The 20,978-nt window shown below is 35.6% G+C and overlaps 1 protein-coding gene across 1 annotated transcript; it reads left to right on the forward strand.

The window, feature by feature from the left end:
- The first annotated feature begins 16,631 nt into the window (after positions 1-16,631).
- LOC145111871 (uncharacterized) lies at positions 16,632-20,685 on the forward strand. The gene is made up of 4 exons (XM_079048115.1): positions 16,632-17,021; positions 17,711-18,007; positions 18,084-18,903; positions 18,991-20,685. The coding sequence occupies exons 1-4, from the start codon at positions 16,962-16,964 to the stop codon at positions 20,385-20,387; spliced, it is 2,574 nt and encodes an 857-aa protein (XP_078904241.1). The 5' UTR covers positions 16,632-16,961; the 3' UTR covers positions 20,388-20,685.
- Positions 20,686-20,978: the final 293 nt, after the last annotated feature.

A 20,978-nucleotide genomic window follows, 5' to 3' on the forward strand; every position in this document is an offset into this window, starting at 1 on the left:
TGATAATTCCTAGTAGGGACGGTTGAGTTGTGTTTTGATTTCACTGTCGGTATGTAGTAGTTAGTGTCTTAAGTGGGGTAGAATTAGAAATTCTCAGATAGAGCATCAGCCGTTGAGAGTTCTGTTAGTTGCCAGGGTTCGATAGTGCATTCAGCACGAGTGGGCGGGCTATTTAGCGCATGTGGTAGATACGCGGGTCAGGGAACAGACCACGGTTTTCCGAGAAGGTGGGCAATCAACATGAGGCCTAGGGTTAGGCCGGGGTTAGAGTCCACAGAATGGATCAGGAGTTCGGAACCCCGAGTGGGTGAGAACAGTCAGCATTAGAGAGATCACCAGGATGGGTGGTCTAGGGAGATGCTCAACAGATTAGAGCGGTCCGGATAGACTGAAGGCCAGTGGGGCGTACCAGTCAGGATAAAGGCTCGGGGAACGGTCCAGACAGGCTGAAGGCCCAGAGAGGCGGTCCAGACATGTTGAAGGTTCCAAGAGTGGTCCAGGTAGACTGAAGGACTAGTGAGGTGGTCCAGTCATGCTGAAGACTCTGTGCGCATATGTTTGTAGATCTATGTGCAGGTATTGAGTATGTTGCTATGTTATAGCAATCAGTAGGTTTGTTCCCAAGTATTGAACATGCTGATGGAGTATGTTGAAGACTTTGCATGGATTTTGTTAGTTACATGATTAGGTTCTGAGTATATATATGTGTTACGGGGTAGCAACTTGTTCTGCAAGTGGATAGTATAGGGTGAGGTTTCAGCATTGTGACGCTTGTTAGAGTTGTAAAGGGCATTGATTAGGTTTTCTTGGGTAATGGAGGAGATGAGTACCTCCAGGACGGAGTGTTGGACATCTGAAGTGTCGACGACGATGTCGATGGGTTATCAGGAGCATTCCAGTCATGAGATGAGGGCCGGAGAGGGCATACCAGACTCATGTTGTGGGCTCAGAGGCAATCCAGACATATGTTGAGGACCATGTAAGGGTATTCCAGTCATAGGCTGTGGGCATAGAGATTGTGTTGATTATGTCTTTTGTAGGAGCACGTTCGGGTTAGATTTTTTTTCTCCTGATCGTTTATGGCGACACATTATATGTGGGAAGGGTTGAGGTGGTCCTGCTCTATGCAGTAGGCCAAGATACCCAATGCGGGCCGACTGAAAGTCGTAGGCACAGATGCTCAAGAGGAGCGGCATGGTTGAGGCGGTAGGCCAACAAACCCTGAGAGTTTCAACTCGATGGTTGAATTGATTCGACATGTTGGTAGTTCAATCTAGGGTATTCCATCCTGAGGATGATCGGACCCTATGATCATTTGGACTTGGAATATTGGTATTCCCACCTGAAGGGTGGTATGGGATAGATATGAGTGCTCTGCTGGCGGGCCGGTAGTGGTAGGTATGTTGTTGGTGGTAATCGCTTGCGGGGCTGTATTCTATGGATGTGGTGGACGACAAGGAGCGACATGTCAGATGATCGTCGGTACTGTGTGGACATTTTATCCGGATGGGCTATTAGGTGGCATGTTATGCTAGATCGGGCTGAGGTGGTCTTGCTCTATGTAGTAGGCCAAGGTACCCGGTATGGGCTGACGGTAGGTCTTAGGCACAGGGGTTCAGCAGAATGTGATCCATGGTTCTACTTTCGGGTAGGAATCTCAGAATCCCGAGGTTGAATAGTCTGTTAGTAGTGTTGGGAAGAGAATTAGCGATGGTTAGTATGAGTGGTCTGTCAGGGAGCCAGACCAAATCCAGGTTCCAGATTGCGAGTTAGATAGAGTAAGGTTGTGTTGGATGACATTCAGGTCGATGAGCGCCTGAATTATGCTGAGAAGCCGTGGCCATTCTGGAGAAGAAAGTGAGGGTTATGCGGAACAAAGAGGTACTTTTGGTAAAGGTACGGAAGAAACACCGAACAGGGTTTACGTGAACGAGGGAGCCCGAGGCGGACTTCGAGGACGAAGTCTAGTTCAAGTGGGGGAGAATTATAACGCCCCGATTCTTGAATATCAATTTATAGTGATAAATTCTCATGGATTCAATGTCTACTCGACGAGTTGGTTGCATGACTCGTCGAGTGGCAGCGGGTTAGGCCGCACACTTAAGTGACCTACTCACCGAGTCCAAGAAAGGACTCGACGAGTAGGAGCTGGAGGATGAAACCCTAATTTTCGGGGTTTTTCACCCTATTTAAAGGATCATTTTCCCCTTAGCCTCCCTTTACTGTCTCTTGAGAGTCCAGAAACCCTAATTCGGGTGTGTGCTCCATATTAGTGTACATTTCAAGCTTGGAAAGAAGATTTTGTTGCTAGAAGCTTGAAGATCAAGAAGTTGGAGGCAAGAACATTTGGGGATTTGAAGTCTACCTCAGTTTAGCATCATTTGAAGGTAACAAGTTGTTACCTTGACCTTGTTCTTTCTAGATCTCTTCATGTTGAAGATTAGGGCTTTTATAACATGGGTGATAACCATTTTCGGGTATGGGCTAGGATATGAAGTCGCAACTTCAGATCTGAGCTCATCTTGGACTCTAGAGCCATAAAGTCTCCAGCTTTAGCAAGCATGAACCCTCCATGTTGAGATAAAGCCCATTGTAAGCTTGGGATTGACATTCTAAGCCTATAGAGCCTTGCATGCACGTAAAGGTTGCAACTTTACGTGATAAACATGCCTTTGGTAGTTGGATCTGTAGTATGGAAACTTAAAATGGCTTAAAAAGCATATGTATGAATGAAGGACTCAAGGGACTCGGCGAGTTGCATGGTCAACTCGGCGAGTTGCATGGTCAACTCAGCGAGTCCGATGAAGGTTGTCGTGGGCTCGACGAGTCAGTCGAGTGACTCGGCGAGTTGGCGAGGGTTTTCCCAACCTTTGGACACGTATGAACGCGGCGAGTTGTAAAGGGAAAAGTCGGCGAGTTGGACAAGGAGTTACGGCCACTGACACTAGGAACTCGACGAGTCATTCAAGTGACTCGACGAGTTGGCGAGTCATGCCAGGAACTCGACGAGTAGCTGAGGGTACTCGACGAGTTGAGGTCAACATGGACTGTTGACCTTGATAGTTGACTTTGACTTTGGCCGAGGGTTGACTTTTGGACTCCTGGGGTATTTTGGGAAATTGGAAATTTATGAACATGGTTTGATGGTAACTATAGGTGGTGGAGTTCGTGTCGGTGATCCGAGAGGTTGAGCTTATCTTTCGAATTGAAAGTTGTGAGGTGAGTTATCCTCACTATATCAACACGGTCTAAGGCACCAAGGCCGACCCTTTATCGGATTTGTATCCGGGTATTTGCTTGATATGTTTATTGGTCTGTTAGATCTGCATCCTGGTAATTAGGATGGTATTATGCTAGTGACCTGGTTTAGGTCGGTATCCTGGTATATAGGATGATGTTATGTTAGTGACCGGTTAGGTCGGTATCCTGGTTATAGGATGGTTGTTGTGTTAGTGATCTGTTAGATCGGTATGATTATCTGTTATATACATGCTAGTGTATAATATTTATGTGCACATGATTGTTTGATTGGTATGGGGGTTGGGTTGAGGCGGGTCCTGCTTCATGTTGTAGGCCAACATACCCAGGGCGGACCGGATAGACTGCAGAGCCAGGAGGGCACATAGTCAGGCCGAAGGCCTGGCGAGCGGTCCGGATAGGCTGAAGGCCCCGAGAGGGCGGTCCAGACGTGCCGAGGCTCGGAGAGTGGGCCAGATAGACTGAAGGCCCGACGCGGGCGGTCCAGTCAGACTGTAGACTCAGAGAGTGGACCAGGTAGACTGAAGGCCCGGTGCGGGCAGACCAGTCACACTGTAGACTCGAGATGCATGGCTGTTCTGTGTTTGTTATATGATATGTTATGGTTGTATGAGGTTGGTATTTTGGGGGTAACTCACTAAGTTTTCAGGCTTACAGTTTCAGTTTATTGTTTCAGGTTCAGCAGATGACCGCGAGAAGGCGAAGGCGTGACCGTACACTTCCTCGATTTATGATTATGATTTCTGGGAACTCTGATGTTTAAACTATTTTGAAAACAGAATGTAATAACTGAATGGTTTTATATGATTTAAAAAGTTTTAAATTGGCTCAAATTTTATGGGTGTTACAAAGTTGTAATTGCTCAATAGTTGAATAATGGAGAGGATCTAGAATGTAACATCAAAAAATTTAAGACTAGGTTCTTAAATTAATAAGGTAAATAAATGAAAATGATTTATGAATTTAACTCGTTAAGGAATAATCATAAAATAAGTTGATATGAAGTTTAAATAGTTAGAAGTGGAAATAGTAATATGTTTAAAAAGATAAAGGGCCAAAAGTGTCAAATTTGCTAAGAGAATTTACCAAAGCTTTGAATCAGTTAATGGAAAAGACTACCAAAGTTATATAATGGATGGAGGAGGACTTCTTATGTCAAAAGTTAAGTTAAAAACACAAAATATGAGGTTATGGTGGAAATTGACAAAACGGGCAAACTTGGGGGACCAAATGGTAAACATTTTAAAAATAAGATGCACCCTCTCCATTTCCTCTTCCAAACCTGATTTGCAGCCAAGAGAAGCTCTCTAATGTCGATTCTTCACCCTTTCTCCATATAAGGTTCGATCCAAGTAAGGAATTAAGCAAACAAGCAAAGAAGAGGAGGAATCAAGGCTTGCAAGGTATAATTTCTCTCCCATTCAATCTAGAAATTCGAATTTACGAAGTGGATAAACCCCAATTTGAATTTGATGAGAAATGTTGGTTAGGTTTTGGTTTCCTAATCTCCTTTGATTGGTTTCCATGGTTCTAATCTCAATCCAATCATCTCATTGATGGATTTGACGATTTGGGTAAAAAGCTCAATGAACCCAAGAAAACCCAAATTAGGGATATTGCAATTAATGATGAAATGGGATTTGATTCTATGAACAAGATGATTTTTGGACAACAATAAATCCAATTGGAATGACCAAACTCATCCATGATGGTAGAATCATGTATAAGCGTGAATTGGAATGGATTTGTGGTCAATATGATGAAAACAATAGAATACTATGTAGTTGAGCAATTGTTGAGCAAATGAAGTTCATAACCATGAATGGATGCTATTAGAAGGATTTGGATGCAAAATACTAAGTGTTGATTGATTATTGGATGAATCCATGGAATTTGTGGTCATAAGGGCATTTTAGGAAATCTATGGATAACTATATGATGATTGACTTATTATAATTGAATGACATTCATGGATATGAATTGAAACTATAGATATGATATTGGAACATAAACATGAAGGGTGCTAGTGAAGTTCTAGCCCGAGTGATTGTTTTGACCCAAAGGTCAAATTGGGAAACATAGAATGGAATTGAGGATTCCATAGTTAGATCATGTACCCACAAAGATATTGGTTGTGGTTTTATGTAATTGACAACACCCAATGATGTATTAAATTATTTGGGAATAATTCATATTGGTTAAAGAGTGTTCTTGATCAACTGAGCTCTTAACCCTTTCATTTGAGTGGTTGTAAGCATTATGAACTTAACATTTTGATAAAGGTCTTAATGATTAATTCATCATGAAGATAAGGGTTAATGGAGTATTTTAGAAGTTTATAACATATATTTAGTCCTTAATAACCATTTGGCAAAGTTTGGTAGCCATTGGATGTCACACCCCCAAACCAGGACGACGGAAACGTCTGGAGGCGGATGGAGTGACTTCATGTACAATATCATAACAATTGAATAGTAATGAAACATATCAACCCAAAAATTCATATATTCATAATACAAGTTTACATAGTTAACAACTTTGTTTGCTCAAAAGTTAATTATGAATAACAAAAGTAGAAAACATAATGCAGCGACGCCGGGCCTCAAAAAGTGGTGAATACCTGTCTACTGATTCCCTGAGAATACAAGTGATTTTGAAAAAGTGTCAACAATTAAGTTGGTGAGTTCATAATCATTTTTGTGCGAGAAGGATTTGTAACGTTTTCGAGAAAATGATTTTTGTATACTTCTAGAAAATCCGATATTTTCTTTAAAATGAACTGTAGGTGTATGTATTTCCTTTGTAAATTTTCCTTGTACGGTGATAGTGTATGTTTTCAGAAAATCCAATATTTTCTTATGTATGAACTGTAGATGTATGTATTTCCTTTGTATACTTTCCTTGTAGAGTGATAGTGTATGTTTCCCGAAAATCCAATATTTTCTTATGTATGAACTGTAGTCTTAAACCCTAAGACCAAAATGTATGAGTGTTGTTGTACTGAACAATAGTATGTAGTTATATCTTTTTAGAAAACTAATGAAGTGTAAGCTTCCCGTAAACCAAGATAGTATCTTTAATCCCTATGTAAGTTATTATAACCATGCTAATGTGACTGTTATGTCTGAACGACGTTCTTCAGGCGTCGGAATCGGTAAGACATTTGTCACCCTAGACTTGTCGGTCTAACTGTAGCGAACAGTTGAGGTGTGGGGTTGTCAATCCCGTATAGATCTATACACAACGGTCTCGCTCTCCCTCCAGGAGACTCTGATTATAATGCAACACTTAAGGTGTACGCTAGGTAGGTACGGTGAACAGAATGTCTCACAAAAGTATTAACTGATTTACGTGAACTATGACTCCTTTTTTCCTGTAAAACGAAATAAATATATCTTTGAACAATTTTATGTATCTTCTAAAATGTAGGTATGGTTTGTAACTTCCAGACTATACCAATATAGTTTATCTTGTTTGTTGAAACTATTTATATAATCTTTTATATAAATATAAATGTGTATTTTCGTCTAGTATGGAAATATGAAATCAAAGCATAATATTTTGGGTTAACACCCACTAAATTAGTAAATGGCTATAATGTAATCATTTTTGCTAGGAAAGTTATTTTTTAGATAAAGTTTCCAAAAACCATGTAGTTTTACAACCATAAATTTTCTTATGATTTTATAATATAGATTATGTTTATTTTAACATTATGTATATCACAAATATTTATACCAAAAACTAGTATAAACCATAACTTATGCAAATAATATCTTATCTTTAACATAAAGATGAAAACATGTAAATATTTGTGGGATAAACAAGGTTTTACTTGTATCCCCCCCCCCCCCTTAATACATGAAAAAGATTGAAAATATAGGGGTATGAACTCACCTAGATTGGTTTTGGTGGGTGGATTTGAAGAGGTGTTGAGAAGACTCCAAGTCTAAACTCTTGTTTGAAATAGATGGACTTCCTTGGAGATAGCTTTATCCTAAGTGTTTTAACACATTTAGAGTGTGTAATTTGAATGAACTAAACATAGAATTGAAATGGATGCCAAGGAGTCTCGAATTTACTTACCAAAACCTAGGAAAATGCTTGAAGAATTAAGCCTCTTTAAAGCTTGAAGCTTGAACTCTTGAGAGCAAATGGGAATTTCACAGTGAGTGGGAATGGGATTTGTGATAAGTGAGGGAGTGTTTTCATGTTTAATAAAAGCAAGGTAATGATAAGACATTTACTTGGAAGTATGGAGGTTAAAACATTGATATTTGACGGATAATATGTGGGTTACTGCGAATTGCATGGGAAAAGGGTGGGATGTCACACCTTAAAGTCAAACCTTATCTACTGGAAGTATTTAGGATGATTCACTTTGAGTTTTCGGCCACAAAAGGAGGTGATTTCGGTCTAGGCTTGACCAAAATCCCTTGATGCATATTCACATTGATGATTTTGGCCAACAATGATCCAGTAAGGTAGTTTTCGGCCATGGAATGGTCCATTAAGGTAGTTTTCGGCCAATGAATGATCCATTAAGGTAGTTTTCGGCCAATGAATGATCCATTAAGGTAGTTTTCGGCCAAGGAATGATCCATTAAGGTAGTTTTCGGCCAAGGTATGTCCCATTGAGGTGGTTTCGGTCCTAGGTATCTTGTTTTGGGTTTGATTTCGGTCCTAACTTGTCCCCACAAGGTGTTTTCGGCCATAGTGGAGTGTTATGCTATAAATCCTAAGAAATTTTTTAGTGTGTGCTTTCTTGTTGACTTGTCAATGTTAATTACATCATGGTTCCTCAAGACTTATATATATATATATATATATATATATATATATATATATATATATATATATATATGATAGCTTATAAATCAATGCCCTTTTGGCTTTAAAATGTGTTATTGTAATAGGGTTACAATTTGGGCCTTGCTTGATTCAAATCTTTCAGGTTGTCACATTGGAGTTATAGGGAACAAGTTACAAAGATTTTAGCAAAATTCTGCACAAAATAGCGACCTGCAGTCGTGACACATGGCGTGTCAAAATGACACGGGGGCATGTCCTTTTGACATGGGTCATGTCAAAGGTTCTATTAAGTGTATGTTTTTTTTGTGAAAAACCTAGTAAGCGACCACCGATTTTCCTCAAACTTTATATATAAGTTAATAGGAAGTAAATAAGCTTTTGGGGGATATCTAAATGTTAAAGGTCTATGATGGGTATATTGGTCATTTTTAATGACTTATGTCCATCCATGTTATGTAGGTGGTGACTGAGAGTGTTGCTCTAAGGAAATGAACTAGAAGAGGACTATCTAGCCTTCTTGTGATTGACGTGAGTATGTGTTGGCATTTTTCTCACTTTGGGGTACATGGGAAAATGATTTTATGATAAAGAAATGCAATGTTTTAAAAATAAAGTGTTAAATGTTTTGCGAAGAGAATTTTGAAAGAGTGCCTTGAAAGCAAGCATGTTTTAAGAACAAAGAACGTTTTTGAAAGAAAGAATGTTTCAAGAGCAAATAACATTTTTTGAAAGAAAGAATGTTTTGATATCGTGTTTGAAATGTTTGAAGTATAGATGTTTTACTTTTGAATTGAGTATTGTGATGCTAAAGTATGAAATATGTAAAGCATGGAAAGTAATGATAAGAAACGAAAGTAATGACAAGAATTGGAAAGTAGGGAAAGAATGAAAGTTGCCCAGGTCATGATGCCTTGTAAGAGGTCTAGAGGAATCTACTGTCGTGACACCTCCCTTTCACGAAGTTGATGTCCTATTTAGTATGATGCCTTCATGGATTGATTTGTTTTTTCCACCTTGGTTTAGACTTGAAGGGTACCTTAAGTATAAAAATTAGCAACAGTTTAATACCGGAGTTAGCCCTTGATACAAGAGAAAGAAATGTAGAAAGATGTCTTTTGAAATGAAATGATAAGATGTGAAATGATAAGATATGAAATGATATTTATGATGCGTATGAAAAGTGTTTTCCTTGAAAATGCTTGAAAATGTTTTATGATCTAAAACTATGTTTTGCAAAGATGAAATGTTTTTGATGAAAATGTGATAAATGTTTTAGGTCATAAACCCACGTAGCTCACAAGACATTATTGTCTTACGTATCTCTTTTAATGTCATGTATCTCAGGTTACAGTTAAGGAGAGAGGATGATAGATGAATGTTAGAAGTCAAGAGATAGAGAATGGAGCGGAACTTCTTAAGTTCCTTATTTATTGTATTGATGTAATTCTCATTTGCTTGCTATGATTTGCATGATGCTTAATGGTAACACCCAATGTTTGTATATGTTTTTGTGGGACCAATTTTAGTTAAATTTGGTTAATACCCGAAAAGATTTTAAAACCATAACATTTCAAAGTTTAAAATTTTTTGGGGTGTTGCACAGAACCTTCCATAGGGTGAACGGTTTTGGAGGACCCTATTAAGGGTTCTGGAAGCGTCCATTTGATAATTAGAAAACTAGATAATTACTTAATTTAAAATATTATTATTATATGTTCAAATTCAGGGTTTCTAAGGTTTTCTAGCAGCTATAAATAGGGCCTTAACATTGGATTTTCGACTAACCTATTCCAAAGAAGCAAATCCGAAAATCCCTTCTCTCCCCCATCTCTCCTCTCAATCTTAGAGTTTCTTGTGTTGTGGGTAGGGGTGTTCGCGTGCGGTTTAGAGTCAAAACCACAAACTGCACCGTATATGCGGTTTGAGATTTTTAGAAACCACAAGTCGCACCGAAAATGTGTTAAACCGCGTTATGCAGTGCGGTTTGATGCGGACGGTTTATGTGGTTTTGATGCGGTTTACGAGTTGTTTAACTTAGGTGATGTTTGTTTTTTTGAAGCAAAAATTTATAAAGTCTGCGGACCACCTCTGCAACCCTCTGCAGTAGATGAGGTGGACCAAACGGCTGCAGACTGTAATAAGAAGTGTGTTTGTTTTTTTAACATCTGCATGCTGCTGCAGATATTAAAAAATTAAAATAAACTGATTTTATAATCCAAAAATAGTTTTTTAATACCGAAAATTTAATAATGTATGACATTTCGGCAAGAATTTATGATATTTCAACAAAAAATAATGATATTTTAACAAAAAAAATAAAGATATTTTAGCATAAAATAATGATATTTCATCAACAAATTATTATTATTCAATATAAAAAAAAATTCAACAAGAATAAACAAAAAAAACGAAAAAAAAAATGTGAAATATGATTTTAGCAATATATAATCAATATTTTAGCAAGAAAAAAAAGAAGAAGAAGAGGTTGGAAGAGGTAGGAAGAGGCAAAATAAGTGTTGCGCCAAGAAGAAAACGCGTAGAGGTTTTTTAATCCAAAGACTTCCAAAAAAACAAACAACTGTGAGATGAAAAGTGTTGCGTGTGTGCTGCGCCACGCAGCAATAAGAGGTCTGACGAGATTTTTTCCAAATAATAAACAACACCTTAATCTACATCGACTTAAGTTAAGAAATAACGATTAACATACATTGTAATTAAATGTTTATTTTTTCTATAATTATTTGTAACATTCAGTGTTTGATTAATAAAAAAGTATTTATCTCTCATGGTATGGAAGGTAACAGACCATTGCCTATAATCAAATGTGACAACCATGTTATATCTTATATAACTTCACGTAATAAAATTGCTTATATAAATGATATTCGAAATATTTACTTATAAAATAAAATTCATAAATATCTAAACTGTATTTCTATTACATGTTGAAACATACACATTTACCCTTATACAAATTCTTTCAATTTTTATGTAAACTTAATCAAAATAATTAGTATAAATCACAAAAAAATACTTACTTTTCCTAAATCTTTATTATTTTCTACCTATTTAATTATATATATATATATATATATATATATATATATATATATATATATATATATATATATATATATATATCACAAAAAAAAACTCTTACTTTTCCTAAATCTTTATTATTTTCCACCTATTTAATACTATATATATATATATATATATATATATATATATATATATCATATCATATCATATCATATCATCATATCATCATACTATATTATAAAGGAAACATTTTTTCTTTCACCACATTCATTAGAAACTCCAATGCATTTTTCCTTTCACCATGTTCATTTGAAACTCCTATGACTTTTCAATTTCTTTCTAATAATGATTATAAGTTGGTTAATAATATTAAATAAATATCAAACCTAAATTTTAATCATATATAAACTAAATTTCAATATTAAAAGAATATCTTTACTTCTACTTATAAAATTATGTTTTTTTAACTTTTTACATATTATACTTAATTTATTAGTTTTAATATATTGTTGGATGTAAACCATTATCATTTTAAAGCTATAACCTTTGAACAATTTGTATAAAATATTTAAATTATAAACTTAAATATAACATTACACGATCAACTTAAATATAAATTTTAGTTTAACTTAAACAACCCAAATAATATTTTGTAAATAGTTAAAAGTGATAAATTGTAGTGTCTTTCTAATAATGATTATAATTTGGTTAATAAGGTTAAATAAATATCAAACCTAAAGTGTATTCATAAATAAACTAAATTTCAATATTAAAATAATATATTTACTTCTACTTATAAAGTTATGTATTTAACTTTTAACATATTATACTTAATTTATTAGATTTATATGTTGTTGTATATAAACCATTATCAATTTAAAGCTAAATGCAAAAACTAAATTATAATATCAATTTAACTAAAATATTTTCTAAAGATATTTATATAATCATTAAAAGTTTTCAAATAAGTAGCTTAAAATAACTTACAATAACAATAGTTAAAAATAACTCTATATAAATGATTATATTGTTACCTTTAAAATCAAAAAACAATGTCTGATGTTTTAAAAAGTTATAATGATAGAAATTAAAAACGTTAAGAAAATAAATTAAAAAAAATTAATTAACAATAACAAAAACTATAAATAATATTAAGCCATATATTATATTTAATTTTATTCATGAGTAACTCGTGAATAGAAGTCATTCAAGCGGTTGAGATTATACAGTTATAATAGATGTATATATTATCATATAATTAAAAATAATCAATATATTATATCAATTTAGTATACGAATTATTAGATCAAATTTAACAACAACGTTATTGTTATATTTAAAAAAAACATATATTTGTAAAGATTTCAACTATATATGTGTTTCTGCGCAACGCGCGTGCATTCGCCTAGTATATATATGGTGGGGTGCGGTTTAAATCATGGTTTTATAAGTAAAACCCGCAAACCGCACCGTACCGCGTTATGCGGTGAGGCAGTTTGTGTGGTTTATGCGTTTTTTTTTTTGCACACCCCTAGTTATGGGTGTGAACCATTAGTGGCTCACACACTATTTGAGCTAGGTTTTCCAAGGAGACCAGATGATCTTGAATGGCTTGTTTAGAATCCACAAAAGGTATATTATCTTAACAATGAATTTCGATTCATAAGGGTTAGTTTGTAGTTTTCATAAGTATGTTGCTATTATATGTGAAAAGACATATCCATTTTAGATTGCATGTACCCTTACGTGTTAAGAGAATTTCCACATGTACATTATTGAGAACGTGTTCTTCTTATGTATTTAGTAACAACCTTTATTTATGAACCAACAAGCTACTATGAAAATCATCCAATGTAAGAGTGAACTTGTAACCTCCCAAAACACAAGGTAAAGTTTTTTATTTTTAAGTTAACCAAATCATTCTTTCATTACTTCCAAAAGATAGTCAAAGTATCGGAAGATGTTTCCAAAATAACATCAGAGTAATAATAAAATCATAAGTGCGGAATCTCCGGTGGATGCGATGCAATCATGTCGGGCTCTTCCCTTTGGAATCAGAAGTACCTGAAACATTCAAATATAAAACTGTAAGCACAAAGCTTAGTCAGTTCCCCAAAATCTCACATATCATACATATCATACATAATGTGTGAATGTTGTGTTCTTCCCACAGTCTTACAATCAATCATTACTGCAATCCTCCTGCAGTCTTCATTGTTATGGTCCTCTCATAGTCTTCCGTACGGATGTCATGGTCTTCCCATGGTCTATCATACAAGTGCCATGGTCCTCCCATGGTCTTTCATACAAGTTTCATGGTCCTCCCATGGTCTTTCATACAAGTGCCAGGGTCCTCCCATGATCTTTCATGTTAAAGTCACAAAGACAATCTAGTAAGCTACATAGTATAGTGAGAAGACTCACCTCACAAGCGTAGTCGACAGCTAAACAACTCACACGGTCAAAAAGCGGGTGCTACGCACCTATTAACAAATCATACAAGGTAACTCTTATTCTACCTTCTAAAACTAGCCATTCGAGTAAAATTCAAACCAGGTCAAAAGTCAATCGATCAAGGTCAATGGTCAAAGTCAACTCTAACTACCCTCTACGGCGTGGCTAACCAATGGCCACGTCATGGATATCTAACTTGATCCCGATCAAAATCCACTACCACGTCGTGGCAGGCTTGCCACCACGCCATGACACGGGCCAGACAAAACGGTCGCGACCCAAGCCAGACTCCACGCCGTGGAAACCTTAAAGATGCAGCTTAATGGATTCAGCTCTTAATCTGCTAAGCCTTCAGTTCTATCCTTCCATAATGCTTCTTGGTACCTTAAAGGTTTGGAAAAATACCAATTTTATGGACATGCATGACCCATGCATGACCTTCACTTAACTAGGTCAAAATATGAGGAAATGACCAAAAACTTTATGCATGATTCAAAAATCTCAACCAACTTCTAGATCTAGAATACATTAAGCTCAAGGGAACTAGATGAGTCATAAAGTTGCAGACTTTATCCCATCCCATCATTCAAACTGCATTTATGGACCAAAACTTACTAAGAAGACTGGACTACAAGAAAGGAATCATCAAGTTGGAAACTTGAGGACTTACAAATGGTCTATAGAGTAATTCCAAGGATGAGGAGGAGTGACTTGTTGGATCCTTGCACCAATACCTTCTGCTTCCTTCAAAAAGCACTAAAGACACCAAAATGAACTTCAAACTTGCAAAGGGGGATATGGTTGCTCAAGAACACTCTAGGAGGTGATAGAGGGTGAGGGTGAGGGAAACTCTAGCCATCACATCCTTTAAATAGGTCCTTAAGCCCGAAAATTAGGGTTTTGCACATCAGCTGCCATCACCTGCTTGGCAAGCATGCTGCCACGTCGTGGTAACCCTCTCACCATGCCATAGGCAACCAAAAATCCTTGAAATACAATTTAAAATACGTACATGGAACCGGGCGTTACAGACCATTTCGTTTGATTGTTCACTGGAACACACTACATAGTTGAGTTTTACCGTCATGTGTCTTAAAATTTTCTAGTAATAAAGCTCCCAAATTGTTTCACAACAACCTTTCATCTTTTTTTTTTTGCTATGACAAGTGTTTGTGGAATATTGTTGTTTAGTGATTCACCTTCATTCATGTTGAGGACTAAAAAATCCTTACGTAATGCTTATAGTTGTGCTCTTTTTACATTAATCGAGCCTTGAAACTAATACCTCATACTATCCCTTGTGTACTTGCTCGCGTCTGTTGAGCATGATATCAAGAACTTCCAATCGACTGATTGATACAAAAATTCTTGAGTTTCATATCTCTCGACCTTTGGTCATCAATCACTCTTTGTTGTGTTTCGGTTGTGTACGGCTTGGGTTACATTGATCACATCTTCTATGAGATCCCAATATTCCTTCAATATAATAAAGTTCTTTATCAATTCTGCCTGGTGATTATAGTGACCCTCAAACCATTTTTGCTATGTTCTCTGTCATCGTGCGCTTCTCATGTTTGTCCTTTTAACGCTCTTTTACACACACATCACGAGTAGTGGATCAAGTTTTTGAACAAGATTTTCATATAAAAACAAAGAAATCAACAAGATCCCAAACTGATCTGTTTAAGACTAGGAAAATCAAAAACTAAAATTTGCTATTAATTAGAGCTTTACTGAAGTACCAGTTGACCTATTTCTATCAAAATACATAGGGATATGTTATTCCTACCCTTTTTTTATTACCATACCCTCTCAATCATTACTTTTTAGGTAAAAATAATTAGAATCTGACATTATTTTCCGTGTAAAAGTGTTTCTCTCTTCTCTTCTCTATTTTTAAGTAAAAGTAATAATTATTGTTTAGGTAAATAGTTTTATTAATTATTTTTAAATATATATAAAAATATAATATTAAAGATATATCTATTCGTTTTTTGTTTGATATAATATTATTGGATAAATTTCATAAATATCATTTTTTTTAGTTTAGCTATTGTTATTTTTTAATAGATAAATGTCGTTTCCTACACTTTCCTATTTCTTAGTGTTTCGCTTGGATTTTTTTCAAATATTCCAATCTTGGTCTTCAAAATAACTACAACGACGGCGAGTTAAATATATATTTTTTATTATTTAATATTTAATATTGTCACAGCAATATTGGCCATCGAAGTTTGATAAGTGAATTGGGTTATAGTTTGCTTATAGCCAAAAATTATTTTGTTTGTCCCGCTAAAGAAAAAACAAATTATATTTAAGATATACCAACCAATATTTTTATAGATTTTTTTAAACATATAATTTATTTTTCTTTTAAAATATATCAAACTCATATGTTTTAATAATGTTTACTAGTAATATATAATTTTTTGGTTGCTAAGGTCGCACGATTAACTCCCATTTGGTGGCTGCCAACTAACATTTTCATACCATATGTTTAATATGTTTAATGATGTTTATTAGTAAAGGTAAAATTTTGAATTCATTATATATGTGAGGCACAATAAGTTAAAAAAAATTGTTATCGTAACAAAAAAAAGATGACCTAGATAAAGTAAAAAAATTATATTTGCTAATAAAAAAAAAGATAGAATAGATTTAAAATATTTTAGTGAATAGATTTATAAATATTTATGTATCTTTTTAATGAAATAATATAAATAAGTTATCTATAATTAAACCAAATAAAAAAATAATATTTTAATAAATAGGTTTATAAATATTAACTAATTATATATTAAAAAACTATTAATAATAACTATATAATCATAATTTAATTATTAAAATAATTAAAAGTAGTAATGATTAGTAAAAAAAAGTGAAATGATTAGTAAATATAATGATTGAAAAAATGATTAAAGGATAGAGATAAATGAAATTGGGATAGGAATAAATGAAACCAATACATAGAATATAAAAAGAGATACACTTTAACTTTTAACAATTCCATCTTGCATCATTACGTGTGAAATCATTCAAGCTTTCTTGTCCAAGTCAAACAAGGGCCAAGTCAAGATCACCCAATTCGAAGTCTCCCCACATGCAAAAGTCATAAATTCGTCAATCTACAACACAAAAGCCAATCAAACCAGCTATCACCGCCACTAAATCATTTGCTTGCCAGCACCAAATCATAATCTTGTCTCAAGAAAAACACCCCTTATATCACCTACATCATGCCTACCTTAAAACCCCTTTCATATGTCCTCAATTCATGAATTGATTCAACTGATTTAAAAGTTTTGCATAAATATTGAAAATTTTCCATCTGGGTGTTGAAGATCCAAACGATTAGTGACTCAAAACTGGCGATTGAATCATCTTTGACTCGAGAAATGGGGGAAAAGAAGAAACCCCTATCGGACTGCCCTTCGCCCGAATCATCTTTGACCCAGGTTAGCAATTCCCGTTAATTCAGTTTCTTTGTTTCTTTTTCCATAATCAAATCATTTGAAGCTCTGAATTCTGGGTTTGAACCTTGTTTTGTTGAATTATCAAAAAAATCCATTAGAGGAGAGATTTATAGCATTAATTGGAGTCAAACACGTTCTTGTTGACTTGTTCTATCATGTTGTGAGATGGGTACTAATCGATGCATAGTTTATGTGTTCAATCACCACTTATATGATCTACAAATTGGGAAGAACATAAATGGAGAATTCATTAAGTTCATAAGAAGATCAATTTAGTGGTGAAAGTTGAAAGATCATGTAGAATCCAAATTCAAAAAACACTAAAAGAAAATTGTAAAATTCTTTAAATTTCGGGGAAAGTTAATGTTGGATCCCCGGAAAAAAAATCTTTAAAATTTCAACATGTCTTGTCTCATGTTCAACAATACAAGCTTTGCTATTTGGTTTTGTTGATGCGAAGGCGAAGGACATTTACGTCTTTTACACAAACGATTACACAAAAAGAATGATCAAGAATGACTCGTTGTCCCACCTTTTTTTTATGGTGCGGAAATTGTAGTTTTTGTCCTATTGACACAAATCCTAGCATAATAAAAATGTACTGTTCTGTACTGTCATGTATAAGGAACAGATCCCGGAGTTGGAGTTTTTACATGATTTGTATTTGACAGGGAGATAGTGATTCGGAATCCACTTCGGTTTCATCATCAATGCAAGGCTCTATATCGAGTGCAACATCTTCACTCGATCAAGAGAGTAGTAATGTCAAAGGAGGAACAACAACAAAGAAAGTACTAAAAAAGTCAAATTCAAAGAAACTCGGTACTTATGGGAGCTTCATATCATCAAGGAGGAGATCACAATCGAGGCTCAGTCAATCTTCAATCAAAATGTCGGATGATGGTTCGATCACACCACCAGATCATTCTTCTGTTGAAGTATCCGATGAATCATCTAATTATGTTCAAGTAAGTGTTTCTTTTTAACTTAATACATAAAGAACAACTTAATAATCAAACATTTCTTTCTATTTTTTCTACATAGAAATCAACACCAAAGTTCACAAGGACAGGTAGTTTGAGATCAGTGAAGATCTTCAGAAGCAAAAGCAAGAACAAGTCTAGTCTCAAATCAAATAAGTCATCAACTGACACTCATTCAGACATTTCTGAAGAATTCCATTTTCCAAAAGCTACATTTTCATCGATTCTCAAAGATTCAAAGTTCCCTGAACAACTTAAGCATCAAACTAGCCCATCAGAACCCGAAGAAGTGCTTCCAGTAGCAAAGTTTTGTCCATACCAACACTGTTCTCTCCATGGCCACCATCACCACCACGAGCCACCACCCACCCGCTTTGCGTACCTCAAACGCCGCACCACAAATGACCAAAATACCCTTAAAAAGGCTGAAAGTGAAACCCAACCAACCGATAAAAAAACGAGCAAGAAACGAGAAGCTAAAGCAAAAGCAAAAGCAACCAAACGGGTGTCTGAAGTCAAGAATGATGTTGATTTCTCTATTGAATTCTATGCAAAAACAAGATCCGACCCTGTTGAAAACCATGGTCATGATGATTCTGAGATGGCTGATATCTTGTTTGGGGTCAACAGCTTGCATGAGAAAAAGAGTGAAAAACCCATTTTAGATAATGAAAATTTCAGTGATTTGAAGGAGAAGAATGATGGGGATTTAAATGGGTCGAAGAGTGTTCTTGAAAAGAAGCCAGCTTTAAAGAAAGCGAATCAAATGAGCATGTGGCATATGATTCATAGGCATATGGTATCGGGTCTTGAAGCTGAATCAGGGGACAACATAGTTCAACAAGTAGATGATGACAAGAAACTAAATATCTCAACAAAAGGTTTTATATTTTTGTTCTTTCTTTCATGCATTTAGGTTAAGCGTAAAGAATTGTAAAAAGATTCTCATTTTAATGTGATTTTCTCAGATTTTGATGATGTTGCGAATCAAGAAACCGAGATCAGAAAGATGTTTGCGATCAAACTTGTACGAGATGCAATCGAGAAGATTCTTCTTCCAGAAGTTCAAGATGAACAATCCACTACTAGTGAAGTTATACCAGAACAAGATCTACCGGAAAAGAATCAAACAGAGGAATCTCCGGCGCCGGAAAAGAATCAAAAAGAGGAATCTCCGGCGCCAGTAGTGGAAGAACAAACGGGAACAGTCACAGAGAAGCTTGAAGAACCGAAAGTTGAAAAACAAGCACCGAAGAGCTGGAGTCGCCTGAAGAAAGTCTTCCTTCTGAGGAAATTTGTTAAAGAACTAGAAAAAGTGAAGAAATTTAACCCGAAAAAGCCGACACACCTCCCGTTGCCGCCGCAACCGGAACAAGAAACGGTTTCACTCCGACGTCAAACGACCGGTGACAAGAAAAACTCCGATGAATGGATGCTCGATTACGCGCTTCAAAAGGTCGTCGGTGAACTTGCTCCTACCCAGAAACGGAAAGTCGCTTTGCTTGTTAAAGCTTTTGAAACGGTGGCTCCTGCGCAGGACGATAACCAAGAACAAGGGTTGAATCATGAATTGACACGTGTTGATTCAAACACCGATTTTGAAATTAATCCATCGCCAAATGTGGTATTGGGTTCGTTTTCCGAGAAGAAAAGCGAATCGATTTCCGATTTGGAGACAGAGAAACGCATTAAAATGTGGCACATGATTTACCAACACGTCGTAACTGATATCGCTACTAAAATTGGATCAGACCTTCTTCTTGATGGAGATGAATCGACGAACAGCGAAGAGAAAAATCTGCAAGAAGTTGAGGATCAAACGGAAAGAAATTACAGACTTGCGTTCACGCAGAGTGATGCGGTTAAGCTCGTACGAGAATCCTTGGATGAAATCCTTCTTCCCGACATTCCCGACACTCCTTCCTCCCAAGTCTCCGATCAAGAACTCTCCGACAAGAAAGAGGGTGAACCGGAAAAAATGGAGAACAACTCCGTTCTAGATGAAAACAAGAAACCGACAATCGATAGCGGAATGTCAACAATTGCTAGCAGATTACAGAACCAGAAGTCGAAGAACTGGAGCAAATTGAAGAAATTGATTTTGCTGAAACGATCGATTAAGGCATTAGAAGGGTTTAGAAATCTTAAACCGCAAACCCTACAAAGAGAAGTGAGGATTAGTGATCCTGAAAAGGAAAAGGTTGATTTAAGGCGTCAAATGATGGACGAGAGGAAGAAAGCCGAGCAATGGATGCTTGATTATGCAGTTCAACATATTGTCACTAAACTGACTCCTGCTCGAAAAAAGAGAGTCTCCATGCTTGTTGAAGCTTTTGAAGCAGTTGTCCCACTTCCAGAAATCTGAAACCACACCGCCATGTTCAAAATTTGAATCTGAGTGATATTTTTTTAACATTTGTGAAAGCGTAGAATGGTTTGCTGTATTCTTTAGAAATTTTTTGTGTATAATCTTTAGATGTATAGATCTTGAATACCATTATATTGTCGAGGTTGATGTTTGTATGTTAAATATAGTTTTGATGTCGTTCTTTACCCATATTATGTCAAGATGACATGAATATATCCAATATTGTAATCGTAATACGATATGAATTTTGTTCTTGTAATAGTAGTGCTATCTTGCATCTTCCCGAGTTTTGGTATTCTCCCTTGTTTTATACTTTTACATTTCATGGTCGTTTCGTGTGGTTGTAGGGTTTGAAAGTTAGAACCAATGTTTATTCCATGACAACATTATAGTAGGTTTCATATCAATACTCTATTATGTACTCTAATTAGTTAATAGTTGGTTTATCTTGTTATGTAAATAAATAAGAAAATATGTGTAAAACGGTCTTTTTGGAACGACAAACTTTCATTAAAAATTAGCAATGTGCTAGTTGATTCCAAATAGAAGAGCTAAGGAGGCAATGATACAAAAATGGTCAACTTTGTC

The sequence above is a fragment of the Lactuca virosa genome, chromosome 5 (assembly GCF_052849685.1).
Source record: "Lactuca virosa cultivar CGN04683 chromosome 5, Lactuca_virosa_CGN04683_v6, whole genome shotgun sequence".
Taxonomy (NCBI): domain Eukaryota; kingdom Viridiplantae; phylum Streptophyta; class Magnoliopsida; order Asterales; family Asteraceae; genus Lactuca; species Lactuca virosa.